Consider the following 20,123-nt stretch of genomic DNA (forward strand, 5'->3'; position numbering starts at 1 on the left):
TATCACAAAAAAGAGTTAGGGTAGAGGTAATGGGGAACAAATCCCTCCCCTATTTCAAGCCTTCAATCGGTAAGGATCCTAAGGTTGTCCAATGCACACAAGCTGCCAGCATCTGTGGCCTGCTCCCACCCTCTCCCCTCGCAGGAGGGAAAAAGCGAAATGTCTTGTCGGATCCTCTTTATTCACACTGACTGAGGTGCTGAGGTTGGGGGGTGGGGTGGAAGTGGGGAAGCGGCTACAAACTGCCAGATATCTATAGTGGGCAGAGAAGACCCAGTTGACCCTGGCTCGCTGTCCATCACCCGAGCAACAGTCATTGCTGGGAGAAGCCTCTGGGCAGAGGCAGGGATGTGGACTAGGATGTGATCGGGATATAACCACAGAAAATCAAATGTGCGCTAGAAGAGGTCCTTGAAAGGAAGAGAGGGGACAGGATAGGTGAAGTCTATAGGGGCCAGAGGGCACTAGGGTTCGGAAGGAGAGAGTCCGGCTGGGAGAGATGGAGTCTGGCGCCAGAGGGATCCCTGAGCCTAGAAGAGTGGGGATTGGGGAGACTGGGCGGTACAAAGTCTGTCCGGAACTAGGACAGAGAAAATGAGGGCGAATAGACAATGTAGGGCCGGGGAGGCCGTCGGGATAAGGAGGAACGCTATCTGAGACTCCTAGGTTGAAAAAAAAAGTGAGAAACCCAGGACATCCCAGAAGCACATGAGTGGGAAGTAAAGAAACTAGCTTCATAGATGTGTCTAGGACCCCTAAGTAAGTCCCTCGGACTGGAAAAAGGGAGAGTGGGGAGACTTCTGTGCAACGATTGAGAGAGCCAAGGACAATGGGGAATGGCAGGACGAACCATGCAGAATCATGCCTTTCCTCCCCCCCCCAACCCAACACCGCAACAGAAATAAAAGAGGTCGGGTGATTCAGTTAGTCTGGGACGGCAAGACCCTAGAGAATGGGAGGATTGGACAGTACAGAGGGTGGGATGAAGGGACAATGAATGGAAGGAGGACGGCGTGGGAACGTTAGAAAACTGGGCAGTAGAAGTCTATCAGGGACCTGGACCCTCTGAGCTGGCCCAGTGGGTAAAAGGGTCTCGATAGAATCTAATGATACAGTCCGCGGATCCCAAAAGCTAGGGCCAGACTTTTTTTTCAATCGTCCACCTGGATCTCCTCGTCTGAAAGCTCGGGCCCAGGGTCGGGGCTGGGGTCCGGATCGGCGGAAGGGCTGGAGCCTGATTCTGGCAGAGAGAGGCTCAGCCGGCGAAGAGCCGCGGGAGGCAGGGAACGCAAGGAGGCCACGTCCGCCTTCATCTCCTCCACGTCTCTCTTGAGCTTGGCTCGGCGGTTTTGGAACCAAGTGATGACTTGGGCATTGGCCAGACCCAGTCGAGCTGCCAGTCCGTCCCGCTCGGCTGGAGCCAGGTACTTCTGGAAGACGAAGCGCCTCTCCAGCTCCAGCACCTGCTGCGTTGTGAACGCAGTACGCGACTTCCGACGCCTGCGGGTCACAGACCCGCTCAGCGGTCTCAGTGCCGCCCGACCTGCAGGAACAGGAAGGACCAAGGGTATATGATCAAGCCTGGGACTGGACATCCACGAGAGCAGGCAGGCCAGCCTTGCCGACAGGATTTGGACCAGTGGAGTGGACTGCGGGCTTCTCCACAACAGCAAGTCTGAACGGAACTCAGAGTTCGGGGAGTTCCCTATATCCCCTGGGGGGGGGGGCAGAGTTAAAACCTGGGAAACAGGAGGTGATCTATGAATTCTCTGTGGGCAAGGATAACCCGGCAGGGTTCTAGCCTAGACAAGGAGGCTAAGGTCATCTATTTGGGGGAGGTAACTCAAGGTCCCTGGGAGTAGAAGGTTGTAAGCAACTCCAGAGGCCAGCAGGTTCAGGGCTTGAACTGCTCTTCCTCCATTTCAGCACAGGGCTGGGTGCACGGCGGGGGTGGGGAGGAGAGGGTCGAGTGAATTCACAGAGAAGACTTGTTGATGGTTTGATTGATTGGAGTGTCTGGGATGACTGAGACAGAGGTCAGGGCACTGTAGGGCTGAGAAGGACTGAGGAACTGGGGAAGAGTTAGGGTTAGGTAGGGAGTTGAGGTAGGCAATTAAGGGAATAGGGACATGGGGGCAAGGTATTGGAGGTACAGAAGGTTGTGGAAAGGGGAGAAGTTTCATGGGGTAGAGAGATGTGCGAGAGATAGAGAGGTCAGGGACTAGATGATGGGATTGATCTGGGCTTCAGGACCGGTGGGGGCCTCAGCGGCCAGATGAGCAAAAAGGAAGAGATCAGAGACCTACTTCTATGACCTCTCCCCTCAGCCCATAGGGCTCTTTCCCTGAGATCTTGGGGCCTTTTACGGGCCCCCTTACTGTCCCAGTGGCTTGACTCACACCTTCCCAGTGCCCCTCCTCCACCTCCGGATAGCCAAACGGGCCGCTGCAGGGGCTGGAGCCTTGGAGACACAAACACAGCAGGGGAGAGAGAGATGAGCCTGAAGCCTCTGAACCTTATAAGCCTGGGAAGAGGCGAAGGCAGATCCTGAACTGGGTTGGATCTCTGGCTACCTCACTTTCTTCCACATCTGTCTCTGTTTGTGTCCCTTTGTCTTTCTCACTCTGGCAGGATCTCTATCATCTCCGTCGCAATGTATAGTGTAACAGTAGCAATCAATTCTCCGGTCCCAACATTTGATTATCCTCCCTTGGTTTATTGTGGTTGCGATTGTGTGTGTGTGTGTGTGTATGCAAGCTCGGGAGCGTATGGGCGCGAACGCATTCTCCGCGGGTCGGAACTGACTAGAGAAGAGCGCAGTCAGCTCAGGCTCTGGTCAGACCGAGACCTCGGCCCGCTGAAGGAAGGAAAGAGTAAGATCTGACGATGTCCAGGACAGATCCCTGAAACACAGGAGAGAGGAAAAAGTGGCCTCGGACTCGGCCCTTGGTACCTCGAGTTGACCCGGTAGGAGGCACGTCGTGGTCCAAGTTTTCGAAGGAGCCGGACTCAGGAGAGGGGAGGAGGGTGTTGCAGAAGGGGAGACCGGTTAAAAGGGAAGCAATGAATGAAAGCCAGGGCACCACAGGGGGGGAAAGGAGGAGAACAAGGGGAAGAAAAGAAACAGACCGACGAAAGGGGTCAGACAGGTAGAGGACAGGGGAACTCCAGGGAAAGAAAGAAAAACGGCGAATCGAAGGAAAAGTGGAGGCCAGGAGAGAATGGAAACCAAGGGAAAGAGAGAGGAGGAAAAAGGGGTAAAGGAGAAGGAGAAAAGAGGTCTGGAGAAAAAGGGAATCGGGAGGGGATGTTGAAGATGAAGAAAGGGGATTCGGGAATGGGCAGATAAGAGGAAACGGTGCAGAAAGAGGGGAAGGGCAAAGAAAGGAGGAAATAGGGGTCGGAGGGGGAGGCTGTAGCAGGGATGCACAGTAAGAAGCACAGCAGTTTAAGAACCCAAAGCCCCCTCCCGCCTGCCTCCCTCTAACTGCAACCCCAGCCAAGCGTCTGACCGCGTACCTTCGGTCGCCTGCAACACACTGCCGTCGAGCCTGCGGAAGGTCTTACTGGCCAACTCTTCTAGTGCGCAGAGAGGCGAAGTATGGTCTCGGGCGGGCACGGGGGCTGGGGCTGGGACTGGGCGGGCTGCTGGACCCAGGATGTCAGCTATGCTGAAGGGCGTCAGCGGTTTATTGGAGGCGGAAGGCGGCGGCCCGGACTCCTGGACAGAGGTCATGTCGGGGCCCCCGGGCCAACGGGTCCCCGCTGCCGGGGCCGCCAGCTCAGCGCCACCTCCTCTTCCTCCTCCTCCCCCACCTCCTCCGCGCATCGGCTCATGCTCCGGGCCCCGGGGCCCGGGAACGCCCCGTGCCGCCCCCCGGGGCCCCGGTCTGCGCCCAGAAGACTGCGCTGGGCAAGCCTGAAGCTGCTTCTTTGCCTTAGTCGGGCGGCTTAGTCCGTGCAGCCCTACGCCCGCCAGCGGAGCCTTAGCCCTGCCTTAAAGGGCCTTGGGGCTGGAGGCGGCAACTGGGTGGGGAGGGGGGGCGGAGCTTGCAGCGGCCCCCGAGCTCTGGGGCCTCGTATCCTTCTTCCAGACCCACCCCCACCTCAAGGGTCCCCAGCTGGTCTAGTCGTCCGCCCTCCTCAGGCTAAGGCCCAAGTGACCCTGGCGCAGACTGAGGAAGTGACCTCCTGGTTCGAGCGCCCTTCGGAGACGCCACAGGACGGGACACAGTGCGCTACCCCAAATGTACCCACTCCCCGGCCCTCTTCTGAACTCCTGCTCTAGTGGCCACCACCGGGCCCATCGGCTCTTGTCTCCTGCCCCTATCCAATCAGTCTCTTTAATGTTACGACCCTCGCCTCAGTCCCTTAGTTGCCAGACCCTATCCCCCCCTACTGTGCCCCTCGACGCTGTCCAGCCTGGGCCCCCTACCCGTAATGGGAGCAGCCTCTCTGGCCCATAAAACTGCGGGCGATAAAAGGGTTTTTCCTCCCGCGGCCTCAAGGGCTTTTAAAAGTTCCCAGCGCTAGAGTTGGTGGGTGGAAGGGGGGGAAGGGGGGAAGGGGGAGCGTTGAAACCAGCTGTGAGGGAAGAAGGGGCTGGATCCAGCTGTGACCGGACCTAGGGGGCAGCTGTGTGTGCCTTCCTCCCTCTTCTGGCTCAAGCCCTGCTCCTCCATGAATCCTGTCCTCCTTCCCAGTCCCATAGAGAATGTGGGTCCACAAGGCGATGAGGGTGACTGCGGCTGGAAGTGATTAGGAATGCGGGGGTGTGGGGCTGGGGCACTGCTCAGATTCCACAGACCGACCATGGCTGGGCCGGGAGAACAGCGGAGGCCTCATCAACCTGGCCACTATGGAGTCTCCTACAGCCTCCTCTGTCTGAGACCCCTGGGACAGAGGTTGTTCAGAGTGGTCAGAGCCACAGGGCAGCGGAGTAGGGCGGGGCGGGGGAAGCCTAATGGAGGACGCAGGTGAGGCATAGAAACCGCTGGCTTCCCGGAAGCTTCGGTCCCTCGGCCTACCATACCCTTACCTTAGTACTAGCCCCATTCTTTTCAATTCCATTCTCTTCAGTGCTCTGGCCCCAAGCTCAGCAGCTCCCCACAGCACCCAGCCCTCGGGCCTCCACCTCTTCTTCTCTGTTTCCTATTCCCTGTTATTTCAGCCCTATTTCCCAGTCTCCTTAGGAGCTCCGGAGGCTGCAGGCTCGACTTCCAGGAGGATCCTGACTTCTATTCTAGGCTGTCTCAAGACCTGGGGTTCAAGATCTATCGGCTAGCTCTGGGACAGGTACAGGACCAACTGAGAGATGAAAAAACGGGAGTAGGTGGAAGACAAGGTGGTGGACTGGAAGAGGGACCTAGCGGAGCGATCCATACACACCACCACCACCACTTCAGAAACCCACTGATTCAAAGGGACATGGACAAAACAAAGCACAGAGAGGCGTACGACCCCATGACCAAAGGTGAGGTCAGTCCATATTTCTGTTAGTGCCTGTGTCTGTCTCACTCAGCCTCTACAATGTGAATGGGAGATCCCCCGGTCAGCTTAGCACTTCAGATAGCTTGGTTAGGTAGAGGAGAAATGTCGGGTCCTGACTGGGTAGAAGCTGACCCCATACATCCCCAGGGCTATGTCGGAGACCTAGTCAGAACCCCAAGCCTGGAGTCACTCCCAGGGCCTCAGGCGACCTTGGAACTTCACATTGGTGTAGGTGTCTGACTCCGGAATCTTACTGTCCCTCGAGGGAGACTCACTCGTTCCCGCACATACATTGGAAAAGACAAATAAACATAGCACAGATACACAAAAAGACACCTGGAAAACAACAAACCCGGGGAGACAATCACACACCACGCCTTGGACACATAAGCACACACACACACACACACACACACACACACACACACACACACACAAGCTTCCCCGCTTATCTTCTGTGGGCCGTTGTTAGGGCATTGACTACCGCTGCGACCAACCTAGCAGAGACCCGGCTCAAGCGAATTACGACGGAATCCTAATAGGCCTCAGGAAATGGTGCGGGGAAATCGAGGGCTAAGAGCTCCTTGGCCCAGCTTCACCCCAGCAAGGTCTCTGGGTCTCTCGGGGTCTGTCTGACTGAATCACGTAAGCCTCCTTAATCACACAAGTCGCCCCATTGCTCACCTATAGGACCACGGCAACTCGCCAGAAGAGACCCAGTCTCACCTCTTCCACGCACACAGCGACAGTTCTGTTCACAATCATACAAAACAAAAAAACGCCACACACACTGCGGTCCGTGCTGCCCCAGACAAACGGTCGGAGCCGCAGCACTTCCTGTAGGAGGGGGTAATGCAGACTTGGACACCGACAGACAGACGCGGATCCCTCAATTCCCACGATTTAGACTCACCGTCACCCTTCAACCCCGTCTCGGAGGCGGCTTTTGTTTCTTTGAGCCTCTAAGCCCCCTCCCTCTCCGAAAAATTAGGGCATTAAAGAAACTGTCCAGCCGGCTGTCTCGCCGATCTTCCCCTATTGCTAACTCTCTAAGTGGGTATTTCTGCCTCTCGACTCCTTCCATTTCCTTTTCACCTTTTCCCGCTTCTTCCCCGATTGTTTATTAGTAGCCTATGTCTGTCCTCCTCCGCCCATTTTGGGAACAGTGTGTGTGACTGTGTGTTACATGGGTTTGCATCCCTCGTTCCTTCCACTTCTTTCTCCGAGAAAGCAAAGAGCCTGGGCTGCCTTGGACGGAGCTCAGATCTCCAGGTAAGAGCCTGGTTTGCTTTCGGCCCAGAAGAGAAACTCAGGGACAGGGACAGGGACTGAGTAGGAACCGGAACACTCTGGACAGTGTTAATTTGGAAGAGCCAGTCAGTTCAGTACACACCTCAAAGACTACATGCTGAAACTCAAGCACACACACTCAGAGTACATACACATAGACACAAAGACAGCCATACCCGGGAACATGGAGGCACAATCATACAGACACAATTGCGAAATTACAGACACAGACACTTCCACACTGGTGACTGACTAACGGTCAAGGATCAGAAGGGACCCAAGTGTGGAGGCTGGCTAAAGTGATTCAAGAGCCTCTCAATTGGTTATTTCTGGGAGGGAGGGAGACATCCCCCCCATCTCCCACCCTTCCCCAGGCTGAGCTGGGAGCTGCCTTTCTTCGATCAAATCAATGTCTGTCCCGTTGATGTTGTTTCACTTAATCTGTAATTAAAGTGCGTCCCAGGAGAGGCTCCATGCGCCCTTCCTCCCAACCCCAACACTCATTCCTTTATTCCCTTCTTATGGAGCCCTCTTAGAGAGGCCAAGATATCTATATAATACATAATTCACATAGGCACAACACAAAACTCACCAAGCATATGAAACATAGATGCACAATTCACACGTACACATTTGCAACACAACTGTTAAATACTATACTTAGAATGAGCAAGACATAATTTAAAAAAAACAACCATCAAACACAATATAAAATCTGCCTTTGACATTGACATAGGTCTGTCTCACTCCTTTGCTCACAAGTTCCCCTTCCTCCCCTTCCTTCCTCTAGCCCTCTTTACTCGGGTCTTAATTTCAGACCTCTCTACTGTGGATCTCTTTCTCCTAATGATGCCTATCCCTGACCTCTCTCCCTATGCCTGTCCTAAGAGGTCTCAGGTATGCTGGGGAGTCTCTCTCTCAGGTCTGAGGGGTGACATCTGGCACTGAGTCTGATAAGGAGACATGGTTCCCTAGTATGAGGGTCTAAGACATGATAACCAATGGCCCTAGGGTGAGGAAGGGGGGACTTCAGGAAAATGGTATGATCTCCTGAGTCTGAGGCAAACTCACATCTGTGACCCCACACTAGAACTGGGTTGAAAGCTGAGGACTCTTGGATCTTCCCCTTTTCTTTCTTTCTGTCTCAAAGCCCCCTCCCATTTCCTCTTATCCCATTCCTCCCTTCCCTTCCCCCTCTCAATGCCTGTCTCAGGTAATGGGGTTAGCCTGTCCCAGGGGTGGGGGAGGTGGGATGGAAATGCAGAGACTGAGAAGATGGTGAATAGGATTTGGATTGGGGGATGGGGGAGAAAAAAGAAACACTTAAAAAAAAACCCAACCCCAACAATGAGAGACACCTGGGAAGGCAAAGTCACACAATGAAAACAGAAATTAAGACACACAGATTAGAGACATACACAGATATGACAGACATTTTTGTGATAGAGGAGTTCATACAAAAACAGGCAACCAACGGAGACATCAGCAAAGAGACAGAGAGACAGAAAGATAAAAAAGGGTAAGCAGAACCTGAGTGACAAAGACAGTCACAGACAGCAGCAGAGAAAGACCAGTAGACAGAGCAGACACAAGATATAGAGATGGTCACAGAGTTAGACACAGCCCTACAGCTCATACAGAAAGGGAGGTCCCCAGTTTTTCAAGAAGAGAGAGTCTCCCCTGGGACTAGTGAGGGGCCACTGAAGGGATTTCTCAGTCCGGACCCCCCCCCCCAGTCTCTTGCTGGCCCCAGGTCAAGGAGCCTGAGAGAAACTGGATCCATTGGATGCTAGGAGTAGGAGCTGGGGGAGGAGGGGGGTGAGTGATTAATGAGGGAGATTAAACCTCCGGGCCCAGAGGTCACCTCTCCCCCTCACCATGGGAAACTGAGAAGGTCTCTCTACTGGGGGAGAGGGCAAGGAGTGAAACCAACTGAAGATCCTCCCATAACCTGACACTCATCACCCCCCCCAACCCCACCCCCTACCACAACATACCACTCTACTCCCTGGTCAGTATGGTCACTAATCATACACTTGGTCACTGATCACCCCAACACCTTATGACAGATGTTCCATGAACTTCATCACTGAAAACCCTCCATCCCCTGTGACCACTATGACAAACCTGTACCATGACCACTCAGATACCCCATTACTGAGCCCTAAAGTGACCCCTAATGTCACTAACCCCATGCACACATCACATCCACTGACCTCACAGCCTGTCACTGAGTCTGCTCTGCCCCTCAAACATCTTAACAGACTTCCAATGACCGAGGCCACCAAGGCATCCCTTACAATCTGGTCACAGACCCCTATCACTGATGCTCCACACACATGCCTGGGGTTTCATATATCTGCCTACTCCTTGAGACCTCATCCCCCAACCTTTCTTACTTCTTGCACACCCCATCAATGGGACACCTAAACACTTAATCACTGACCCTGCCTATACCCCACAAATGTTCACAGCAAACCACCATTGATTCAGTGTATTCCTGGAGACTGACCACCCCACCCCACCTCAACCCCACAGAGGCCTCTTCACCGTCATTGCCTGTTTCTATATTTTGTCACACATACAACCTGTCAATATTTCCTAAAACACTTTGTGCCCTCCACCACAGTTATTCACTTTTTCTATATTCCTCTGGGGTTTGGGATGAATCCAGCTGAATGTAGATATGGCCTCTTCCCTTCTTCATGTTCTAAGTATTGGAAAACAATTCATGTCAAGGTCAAGGTTTGCCTTGGGCTGTGCCTTAGAACAGCTTCATTAGCCCAGTTTCCTCATCCTTTTTTTTCCCTCTCCCCCTTTTTCACTGATACCTTCAAGACTTTGGACAGGTAGTATAAAACACATTAAGAAAAGCTGGATTTAACTCTCCCACTTACTATGACTCTGGGCAAATCATCTTCCTTCTCTGAGCCCATTTCCACATCTAGAGAATCTGGAATAATATTTGCACTACTTACTTTATAAACCTAAAAGTGCTATCCAGATGTCTGCCATTAGAAGTTTCATTTGAAAGTGGGGAGAGAACCAGTAGTTAGGGAGGAAACTGAAAGGACTAGGAATGTCATTTTGTGTTTGACATTTTGCAAATCTGCATCAGAAGGCACGTACCCCAAGTATATGCTTCCAGGATTTAGAGCTAGGGAGGATGAGTCAGACCCTCTCACTACACACATCAAATGAAACAGACATAAAAGCACTTTGCCAATCTTAAAAAGGTTCTATAAACGTTAGCTGTTATCTATGGGGAAAATGAGGCCCAGAAAAATGGGAAGCAATTGGACCCAGGTCATTTCAGGCAAGACCAGGACTTGAACAGGTTCTCCCAGGACCCTGAATCCAGGGTTCTTTCCATAACACAGTGCATATGTCCATATGTGTTATGTGTGCTTTTACTTTTTAGTCCTTTGGGGACATCAGGAAGAGGACAAGGGAAGGGGAAGAGTCACCTTCATCTCTGACAGCTGGGAACAGCTGGGGGTGGGGGTGGAGGAGAAGGAAGGCAGAGAGCTGAGGACAGACAGCAACCAGGGCTCTCTGCCTTCTCACCAGACGGAGTGGGAGAACAGTGCACAGGGCATGTATTTAGGGCTCCAGGGACCTTCTTTTCTCTCTCTTGCTGCTCAGACCCTGGTTGTCATTCCTTTGACCAAACCTGGACCCCAGAGGAGCTCTTCCCTGAGATCCCTGGGACCAGATTACAATGAGGGCCACCCCCTGCTCCTAAGATGAAGATGCACAACAGTGTACTTGTTAGCAAGGGAATAAGGGAGGCTGGTAAAATCGGGGGCCCAGCTGACCCTACAGCTGGTCTGAATCAGTGGTGGCGGGGAGGGAGCAGCTGCCGAAGTAAGAGCTTGGCCAAACCTTTCCCCCACCCCCCTGTTGATGAAAGACATAAAGAAGATCCAGACTAGAGGTCTGAGCCTATGGTAGAAGCATCTCTGAAGGGCATGGGGGAGGGGATGACTGGCTTTCGGCATAGGAATAGGGATCTCTTTTAAGTATCAGATTCAGATCCCCAGCTTCCTGACAAATGACTCCATGTCATGAACTTGCCCCCCCCCAAAAAACCCTGGCTATTAACCCTTGCTGATCACTTTGGGCTTTCCCCTGTCCTTCAGGGCTTCATTCCACCTTAAGCTGGGTTCCCCTCACCTGGACACGGGAAAGTTAGAGAGCCGTGCAGGTAGGGTGGAACACAGTCTCCCACCCTACCCTGCATGGCTCTCTAACTTTCCCCCAAGTTGGTTCCTCCAGTGCTAGGTTACCTCAGCAGAACACTGGTCCTTGGTCCTGGCCCTGGCCCTCCACCATTCTGTCTTAGCTAAGAAGTCCTAGCTACCTCTCCCTGATCCTTCAAGGTCCACTCAACTGCTCCTCCTTTGGGTCCAGCACAAGGCACTGGGATTTGTTGAATAATGAGAGGTTGAGGAGTGGGGAGGAGAGGGAAAGGGAGGAGACAGAAGCAATGTCAGGTGGGGAGGAGGGATGGGAAGGAGAGTTCAAGAAGCAGCCAACGGTGCTTTTTCAGCTTTTATTTCAAAAATAAAGCCGCTGTGGGTCTCACATAAATATCTGGGGTGGGGGAGGGAGGCCAACTTCTACCTCCTTTTTTCCTTCACACTGTAATGCAGGAGCAGGGGTGCGGGCTAGAGGAAGAGAAGGAAGAAGAGGGCTGTTACACCTTCCCTAGCTATAACCACCCTTTTATCCCACCGTCATCCCTTCTCCATTTTTAGCCTCCCTGCCTTCACTGAACCAACTACCCTTTTCTCCAACCAATTTCCTCCTACAATGGTCCTAAAATCCCCATTCCATTCCAGTCCCTCATTCCCCCAAACTTTCTTTTCCCCACCTTGCCAAACCATCGAGAAAGCCAAAGCTGTTTCATGGTCATGTGATCTGGGAGAACTTCATTGTCAAACAGGAGCTGTACCTGTATTGGGGAGGGAGGAGATGAGGGGGTCCTAGTGATGCTGGGACAGGGAGCCCCTTCCTCTCCATCCCTCCATCCCCTTTACAGCTTCTTTCTGGGACAGTCTAACTCACATGCTGGGGGTTCAGCATCAGACGTCTACACAGGACCCTCCTGAGATGCCGAACCTCGGCTCGGACGGAACACCGGACGAACTTGTGCTGAAGGGCAAGGGCAGGGACAGGGAGACAAAAAAGAACAATGGACTCCAAGTCAAGTACTCCAAGTTCAAATCCCAGCTCCAACACTCACTAGCTGTGTGACCTTAGGCAAATCCCTTCTCTTCTCAGAGCCTCAAGTGTCCTCAGCTGTGTAATGGGGATGATACCTGTATAACTACCTGCAGGATTACCACGAGCAAAGTACTTGACAAACCAATCGATCTAGAAATGGGAGCTGCTATTACTATTATATGAGTGAGAAGTGATATTGAGGGGATTGTTATTAGGTTAGTTATTTAAATGAAAAGAATATAGAGACCTCCCTTTCAGCCCCCTTACCTGTAAAATGCTTTTATTTTTGTCTTTGCCAGAGCTGCTGTGGGGAAGGGGGAGCAAAGACAATGGTTAGGTATCTTTCTACCAAATGCCCTGCCCCTATCAATCCCAAAGGACCCCCTCCTTTCCTGGTATCTCCCCTCCCCCTCAAATCTTTTGTATGGACTCACCTCCTAGGTAGGGTAGGGAGCATCAGCTGGTTTACCTTCCCCCTCCCCACTCTGCACTAAACTTGGGGTAGGCCATCACCTACAGTCTTCCCTAGGCATAGCAGGCATGAGTGATGGAACCACGGTTTCCCTGCCCCTCCCAATCACACCTTTCCCTGCCCCCCCATCACACCTCTCACCTAAGTTTTTCTAGACATAAGCTGAGCTGCTCATCATAACGGTAATAGTGGGCTTTTGAATGGTCAAAGCTGTTGTAGGGGAGGCCAAGGGTACCCGGGGCTGGTTCTAGGAGAGACACGGTGATGGCTATCACAAGGGAGCAAGGCATGAGATGGAAGATGAAAAACTCTGGGGAAAGAGGCGGTTACCTTTCTTTAGGCTATATTTACCTTCCCCGGTAGGCTGGGTGACTCGGTCCAGGCCACGTGACTGATAGAACTCTCGTATCCTTTTCTCTTCACCTGGAGGGGAGATGAGGGTGAGGAAAGGGAGAAAGATAGACCTTCTTAGTTCCTGTCCATTTCTGGTGTAATGCCCTTAACTTTTCATAGCCCAACCTCACACGTGCCTGCATAACCAAGTGGGGATAAAGTACGTCATTGTCCTGCTGGCTCTCTTGGGAGTTTTGGAATCATAAAGAGTCAGAGCTGGAAGGATCTTTAGAGACTGATTGGCTCAGTTCCCTCATTTTCCACAGGGGGACACAGAGACCCAGGGGAATTAGACTTGCCCAAGCTAGCAGTGAGAAATCTGAGAGTGAAACCAGATCCCTGGTGCTTTTCTGGGGGAAACACTCACTGTCCTGCAGGCCGGGCACCAGCTTGTACACGATGTCCTGCATGACCCGATCCAGTTTGAGGTTGAGGAGCGGCTGAGTCTCATGAATCTTTATGTTGCACATGGGGCAGTATTTGCTGGTCTGCAGGTACTTCACTATGCAACTCTTACAGACTAGGGGGAGAGAGGCCACACACCTTGCAGCCCTCCTCCCCTCCCTCACCCAGGTAAAGGGACGGCGGGAGAGAGGCCCAGGAGCTCGAAGAAGGATCTGTCCCAAAGGGAGCTCCATCCGACGGGCTCCCTGGGCTTCGGGTGGGCTGGGTCCTTCATGGAGGGCACGGGTGGGGAGGGGTGGGGTGGGGGTGGGGAGGACCCTCACAGGTGTGCAGACATTCCGTGATGGTCGTGGCATCCACGAAGTAGCCAGCGCACAGACAGCAGACGATGTGCTCGTTCAGGTCCTTGATTTTCACTCGGACTTCCTCCTGTAGCCAAACTGACCATCACTGACTTTCTAAATGACCACCCCGACACCCGACTGGAGGCAGCACAACAATGACCTCCTTCTGTGTCCTCGTCCCCCCATCAAATCCATGGGGACTATGGGGATGGGAGGGTGCTTCACACCCGGGCTGAGCCACCCCCCCCCCCCGCCACCTCTGCCCAGCAGGGGGCTCCGCACACAACCCCGACTCTAGACGCACGGAGGGGGGGCAAGGGAGGGGGTCTCGGCGCGCATGCGTCCTACTGGGGGGGTGTCGCCCCCCCCTCCAAACACCACGCACGCGCATCCGGTACCCGGCCGCAACGCAAGCGCATTGGGCATCGGGCCAGCTGCCCAGTCGCCCGCCGGCCCCAGAGCCTCGTTTCTCCGCGCCGCCTGGCGTCTCCAGCCTGCCACCTCCGTACCTCGTTCCGCAGGGGGTCCATCTTGTACACCGACTGAAGCTGGTTCCGCAGCCGCATCGCGATCGCCATCGGGCCCCCCTGAGGAGACGCCATCTTAAAGGCTGAGCCCGGCCAGCCACTTCCGGTGCCGCCTGCTGGGCGGGGCCTGTCTCCAGGCAACGGGAGGCCTGGGCCTTTTCTGATTGGCCGTCCCGCGCAGGGCCCCGCCCCACCGCTCCCCTCCCCTCTCTCCCGTGTGCTCACCTGAGCTGGTCCCGCCCCTAGCCCCGTCCCACTTGGCGTCAGAGCTGCTGAAGGGGCTCGTAGTTGCCCCGCACTCCCAGCGAGGCTGAGTCCCCGCAACCCCGAGCTAGATCCCGCCGAGGCAGCGGTGCCTGCGTCTTCCGGAGGCCACCGCGGCCGGGAAGGAGGGCACCTGGGTCTCTTTTTCCAGCAGCTCCCCCCGGGGTTCCTCCCCAGCCGAGCCGGGTCTGACTGGGGGCCACAGGGGCGTCTCGCGGGGAGCATCTCCCGGGGCGGGCCCAGGGGCCTTTGGCAGGAGGCCGCCTCGCGAACGTCTGCGCCCGAGAACGGGGCCCTCCTGGGCCGGAGACTGCCTGAGCACGACCGCGGTCAAATCCTGGATGCGCGGGGCGCAGTCGTAGCTCCTGTGTGCCCGTCCTTCCTCGATCCCCTGGCGGACCTCCCCCTGCCCCTCCTCTGCTCGCTGCGGCGTCGCCCCCGAAGGGAATCTTACCATGTGACCCCCCCTTCGAGGGGCCACCCAAGGGGTCCCCCTCCTCAGCTACCCCCCCCAACCCCCATCTCTGATGCTGCCTATCTCACGTAGATTCCTCTAGGTCCAATCTACAATCATTTATTAAGCCCCGACTACGTGCCAGGCACTGTGCTGAGCCGGGGGTGGGGGCTATACCAAAGAAAGGCAAAAAACAAAACTTAAACCACACCCACACACACACACGTCCTAGCCCTTAGGGTGCTCGCGATCTAATTCGGGACCACGCGCAGACACCAGCCTCCGGAATCACTCCATTGTTTCCCCCTTAGTGCATCTCCTCTGGGTCTCCCCATCTTGTTTTCCCCTTCGCTTATTTGTCTTTCCCTAGTAATGACTCCTCTCTCATTTCTCAGTGACCCCATTGTTCTGCCCCTACCTATAGTACACACTCATTTTCATCAGTAACCCATCTTAATGTTTCCCCTTAGGTTGTTCCCTTTTGTTTTCCCCATCTGTAAACTCCTCCCTCCTTTTCTCCATTCCTAACCCGTCCTCCCCCTCGGCCCCCCAACAAACCTCTTCTCTTCTCTCTTAGGGAATCTCAGAGTCTCTTGAGGATTGTCTTTGGAAGTCTCTCCGGACATCTCAGGGGAGGGGCCCATGGCGGGTTGGCAGTGATCCCCCATCCCCCTGCTGCTGGGGGGCAGGCCCAGCTTAATGATGGTGATTTAATCATTGGCGCCTGCCAAGGCCTGGGACAAGCTAATGCAGAGCAGATGCTGAAGGGGGCGGGGGAGGAGGTGAAGGGACAGAGGGCACACAGCAAACAGACCGACACCACCCACACATGGATGGATACACCCCACACAGATGCACAGAGCACCCCCTCCACACTCACTCTACACCCAGAAATATACTGCACAATCCTCCTTCTCCCCCTTATAGTCGAATTGCACAGAAACTTGACAGACAGTGCATACACATCCCAGACCCAGACATACCACACACAGAGACAATACCAGTCCGTTGTATGTATGTATGTATGTCAGCCACACACAGAGACAACACTACACCCGTTTACTGCATACTAACATCACATGGTGACAGACATACAGATCCATAAACTCATACACAGTCAGGGACACCCACACAGTCACAGAGCAGGCAGATACTAACAGACTGATATACCCATGTTTGCAAACATATGCTCAGAAATACACAGAGACATTCACAGATATAAAAAACACACTAACCCTCAGAAATAAAAAATCCAAGCCATGTCTTCAAGAAGCTTACCATATAGTTGGGGAGACAAAACAGGCACAAATAAGAAACCTCAAAGTCAGCTAAATTGTATAACACAAGTAGTTATAATAGCATTCTGCAAAGCACTTTGCAAATATCTTTTTATCTTCACATATGTGCTGCTATTGTCCCCATTTTGCAGATGAGGAAACTGAGGCAAAAGAGGTTAAGTGACTTGCCCAGGGTCACATAGCTTGACAGTGTCTAAAGTGGGATTCAAACTTAGGTCTTGACTCCAGACTCAGCTCTCCATCTTTGCCACCCACCTACCACCTTCAAGGCTGACCAAGGAGTAGGATCAGCAGGGGGTACTACATGAACAAAGGCATAAGAGATGTGGTGGAAAGACCACTGGATTGGAAATTAGGAGGCCTGCATTTGAGTGGCAGCTTTGCCACTAGTTCTGTATGTGACTTTGAGCCAGCCATTTCACTGTCTCTGAGCTCATTTCCTCATTTGTAAAATGGGGACAATACCTGTAACTCCACCTGCACCCCTCAGTACTTTCCCAGGCTCTCACCCCTACTCTTGCTACACCCTCCCCTCTTCAGTCCCCTAGGGAACTTCAGCTCTTCACTATCCCCTCTTAAATTCCTTGTTCATTTGTTCTATTGCTCAAGCCTTTCAAGCCCTAAGGCTGGATTATTCCCCACCATCTATCTCTGCCTTTTCTCCTACTTATGTGTCCTGAACCAAGCTGGAGGAAATCAACCCACAGTGCCCACTATGTCCATTACAAATTTGTAATCTAATCTCAATTGGATTCTAAATGTAACAAGGCACCCTTTTTACTCTTCCCTAATTGATTCTCTATCCCATTCACCAGTGTTTCAAACTTAATCCTCTCAAACCTCCCATAGCACTGCCCCTCATCTCATCTAAGGATCTTGACTATACTTTTATAAAATATAAACAAGATTACCAACCATTTTTCTTCTTTGTATGATCTTTTCTATTTTTAAAATGTTTACACTGTATTCTTCCAAAATGTTATTCCTTATATTCAAAAAGTTAGAAAAAAGTTCAATAAAACATATTAAAAATACTTGATGTTATATGCAGTGTTCTATACCTATGGTCTCTAACCTCTGCAAAGAAACTGGAGGTGTCTTCTCTCATTTTTCTTTAGGGCCAAGTCTATTTCTTGTTAATTTCCCAGCATTCAGTACCAGTGATGCCTTAAGTGTCAAATCTATTGCTTCTTTCTCAATTCTCTTGACCTACAGCACCATTGATCACCCTTTCCTCCTAGATACTCTCTTTCTGGGTTTTTGTGGCAGTGTTTTCTCTTGGTTCTCTTCCTCAATGTAGGACTGTTCTAAATCTTGTTTACTGGCTTATCCAGGTTTTGAACACTAACTTTGGGTATATCCGAAGGCTCTGTCTTGAGCTTTTCTATGTTCCATTCTTTTCCCTTCCCTTTACCTCATCTTCTTTCCTTCTCTCTTTCCCTTGGTTATATCTTCAGCTCCCATGAGTTGAATCTTAGCTGTTCAGCTGACCCTTAGATCCCAATCTCTTTCCTGAGCTCTAGTCCAGCAGCACCAACTGCCGATTGGACATGTTGAACTGTATATGCATAGGCACCACAAGCTCAACATATCCAAAAGAGAATTCACCTTTCCCTTTAAACCCATTTCTCTTTCAAACTTTCCTATTATTGTGGAGGACATCATCATCCTTCTAGTCAGCCAGGTCCAAAATCTATGTCTTTACTGACATTTACCTCCTATATGATCAGTTGCTGTATCTTGTCACTTCTAACTCTACAGCATCTCTCCCATATGTCTCTTTTGCTCCTCTCACATATCCATTACCCTAGTTCAAATCCTTGTCACCTCTTGCCCAAATAATGGAAAGAGTTTGGTCTCTTGCAAGTCTCTCCCTGTTCCAGTTGCCCATCCCCCATACAGTTGCCAAAGGGATTTTTTCTGTACCACTAGTCTGTGATCTACACATCCAATAAACTCCAACGGCTCACTATTACTGTTAGGATCCTCTCTTTGACATTAAAGCTCTTTTAGACCATGGCATCATCATACCTTTTCCACCTTCTTTTTTTCTTACCATATGAAATTTTAAAAAGCAATTTTATTAAGGGAAAATAAGCAAGCTCCGAAACTTCTACTCTACTCCAAGTAATTAGCAATGATTTTTCTAGGTGCTCACTTCAGTGCTTAGAAGCATGTTTCTCACAGATGACTGGGGGGGGGGGGGGAGGCGTGGCAGTTAGGGATTATGAAACTCCTATAGCTAATGAAAATGCTCTCAAATCCCATTTGTATCTTCTTCCCAAAGCAACAAAGAGGCAGTTTCCCAGCAATGACCCATGTATCTCCAAGTTTCATTTTGGCCTTATGAATCTCTGAGACCCTGCCTAGACAACCTTTCTTGGATTCATCGGAATGATGTTCCTTCTGTGTTCCACTGATTGTAATCAGGGAATTAAGTTTTTTCCCCAATAGCCATGTCCGTGCTTATATCTGTGTGCCTTTAATTAGTGGGTTCCCTCCCCCATCAATTCCATTGTCTGACAGGAGTCTTGACCTCTTTGGGACACTCCAAAGTCAATGTCCTTTCCAACCTTTTTACATATTACTCTCCTCCATGCAATCTATGATTCAACCATACTGACTTTCCCGCTATTCCTCATACACTCTACTTTTCATCTCCAAGTCTGCACTGGGTGTCCCATGTGTGCAATGCTTACCCTCTTCAGCTCACCTTGGAATCCCTGGTTTCCTCAGCTCAGATGCCACCTTCTACATGAGGCCTTTCCTGATTCTTCTCATCTGCTAGTGCTTTCTCTTCCAAGTTACCTTAAATCTGCTTTGTATCTGTTTGGTATATGCATACACATGTGTGTGCCAGGGGTGGGGTACCTGCGGGTTCAAGGACACATGTGGCCCTCTAGGTCCTCAAGTGCAGCCCTTTGATTGAATCCAAACTTCTGAGAATAAATTCTTTTATTAAGGGTCAGAAGGTTCCCCACTTCTGGTGCATATACACACACACAAAATTGTTTTGCTTCTGTCTTTATATCCCCTCACATCTAGCACAGGGCCTGGCATATAATAGGTGCTTAATTAAAATTTGATTTTATTTTCTTATTAACTTCTTCACAAAGACCCTGATTGGATATTTTCTTTGTGAAGGTAACTTTGGGCTTTCCAAAGAGGAAGGGCTCTGATAGGTTTTACTAATCTGGAAAGACATCGAATAGAAATAGACAAAATAGAAGTGAGGAACTGTGGGTTTGGAACTTTGGGTATACTATCAGATTCAACTGATGAGATTTTGCTGAACTGCTTTCAGACAAGTATATCTTCTTCATACCAGCTTAGCTAAATGCCTGCAGGCTCATCACCAGAGGTTGGTCTTCAGGTAATAATTTGAGGAGCCACAGAAATCATAAAACCATCCAAGCTTGTGAGAAGTTGAAATCTTTGCAATCTGTATAGGCAGTGTCCAAAGTAGGTATTAAGTGGAGTGATACTTAAACCACCTATTTCATATGGGGCAATAAAACAGTGCTTTGGGAACTATAAAGCATCGCAAGACTAACTTGAGCTCATATCAATGCCATTCACTACATGAAGTATGCAAGGACTAAAGAGCAGCCTAGGTAGAGGAGGGGAGGGGAGGGAAGAGACACTAAGTACCTACTACGTGCCGGGCATTGTGCTAAGCACTTTACAAATATCTCCTTTGATAGAGCAGAAGTACCACATGGGGAATCATGGAGGTAAAGCTAGAAAGGCGGGAACAGATTAGATGGTGGAAAACCTTGAATCATAGGCTTTATTGATAGTTTAGGGAAGACATTTGCAGTTTTTGATGAAAGCATTTTAGAAGGTTGGGGTCGGGAGAGACTAGAGGCAGGAAAATCAGCTGGGAGGGGGTTGTTACAATAGTTTAAGGATTTGATTGGGGCAGCTAGATGGTGCAGTGGATAGAACTCTGGCCTT

The 20,123-nt window shown here is 51.5% G+C and overlaps 2 protein-coding genes across 5 annotated transcripts; both read right to left on the reverse strand.

Moving 5' to 3' along the window:
• Positions 1 to 162: 162 nt before the first annotated feature.
• On the reverse strand, positions 163 to 3,829 carry LBX2 (ladybird homeobox 2). Its single transcript, XM_027836575.1, has 2 exons — positions 3,520 to 3,829; positions 163 to 1,543 (listed from the first exon to the last, which is right to left on the reverse strand). Exons 1-2 carry the CDS (start codon positions 3,827 to 3,829, stop codon positions 1,152 to 1,154), a joined length of 702 nt encoding a protein of 233 aa, XP_027692376.1. The 3' UTR covers positions 163 to 1,151.
• Positions 3,830 to 11,321: 7,492 nt separating this feature from the next.
• PCGF1 (polycomb group ring finger 1) lies at positions 11,322 to 14,244 on the reverse strand. Of its 4 annotated transcripts, none has more exons than XM_027836412.1 (9): positions 14,133 to 14,244; positions 13,603 to 13,708; positions 13,242 to 13,394; positions 12,833 to 12,904; positions 12,623 to 12,728; positions 12,277 to 12,310; positions 11,851 to 11,937; positions 11,657 to 11,737; positions 11,322 to 11,450 (listed from the first exon to the last, which is right to left on the reverse strand). In XM_027836412.1, exons 1-9 carry the CDS (start codon positions 14,223 to 14,225, stop codon positions 11,403 to 11,405), a joined length of 780 nt encoding a protein of 259 aa, XP_027692213.1. In that variant the 5' UTR covers positions 14,226 to 14,244; the 3' UTR covers positions 11,322 to 11,402. The 4 variants fall into 4 exon arrangements, with proteins under 4 accessions (XP_027692213.1, XP_027692212.1, XP_027692211.1 ...); XM_027836411.1 differs by having other exon boundaries at positions 12,277 to 12,313; XM_027836410.1 differs by having other exon boundaries at positions 12,623 to 12,749.
• Between the last annotated feature and the right edge of the window lie 5,879 nt (positions 14,245 to 20,123).

The sequence above is a fragment of the Vombatus ursinus genome, unplaced genomic scaffold (assembly GCF_900497805.2).
Source record: "Vombatus ursinus unplaced genomic scaffold, bare-nosed wombat genome assembly UNPS02014818.1, whole genome shotgun sequence".
NCBI classification, from domain to species: domain Eukaryota; kingdom Metazoa; phylum Chordata; class Mammalia; order Diprotodontia; family Vombatidae; genus Vombatus; species Vombatus ursinus.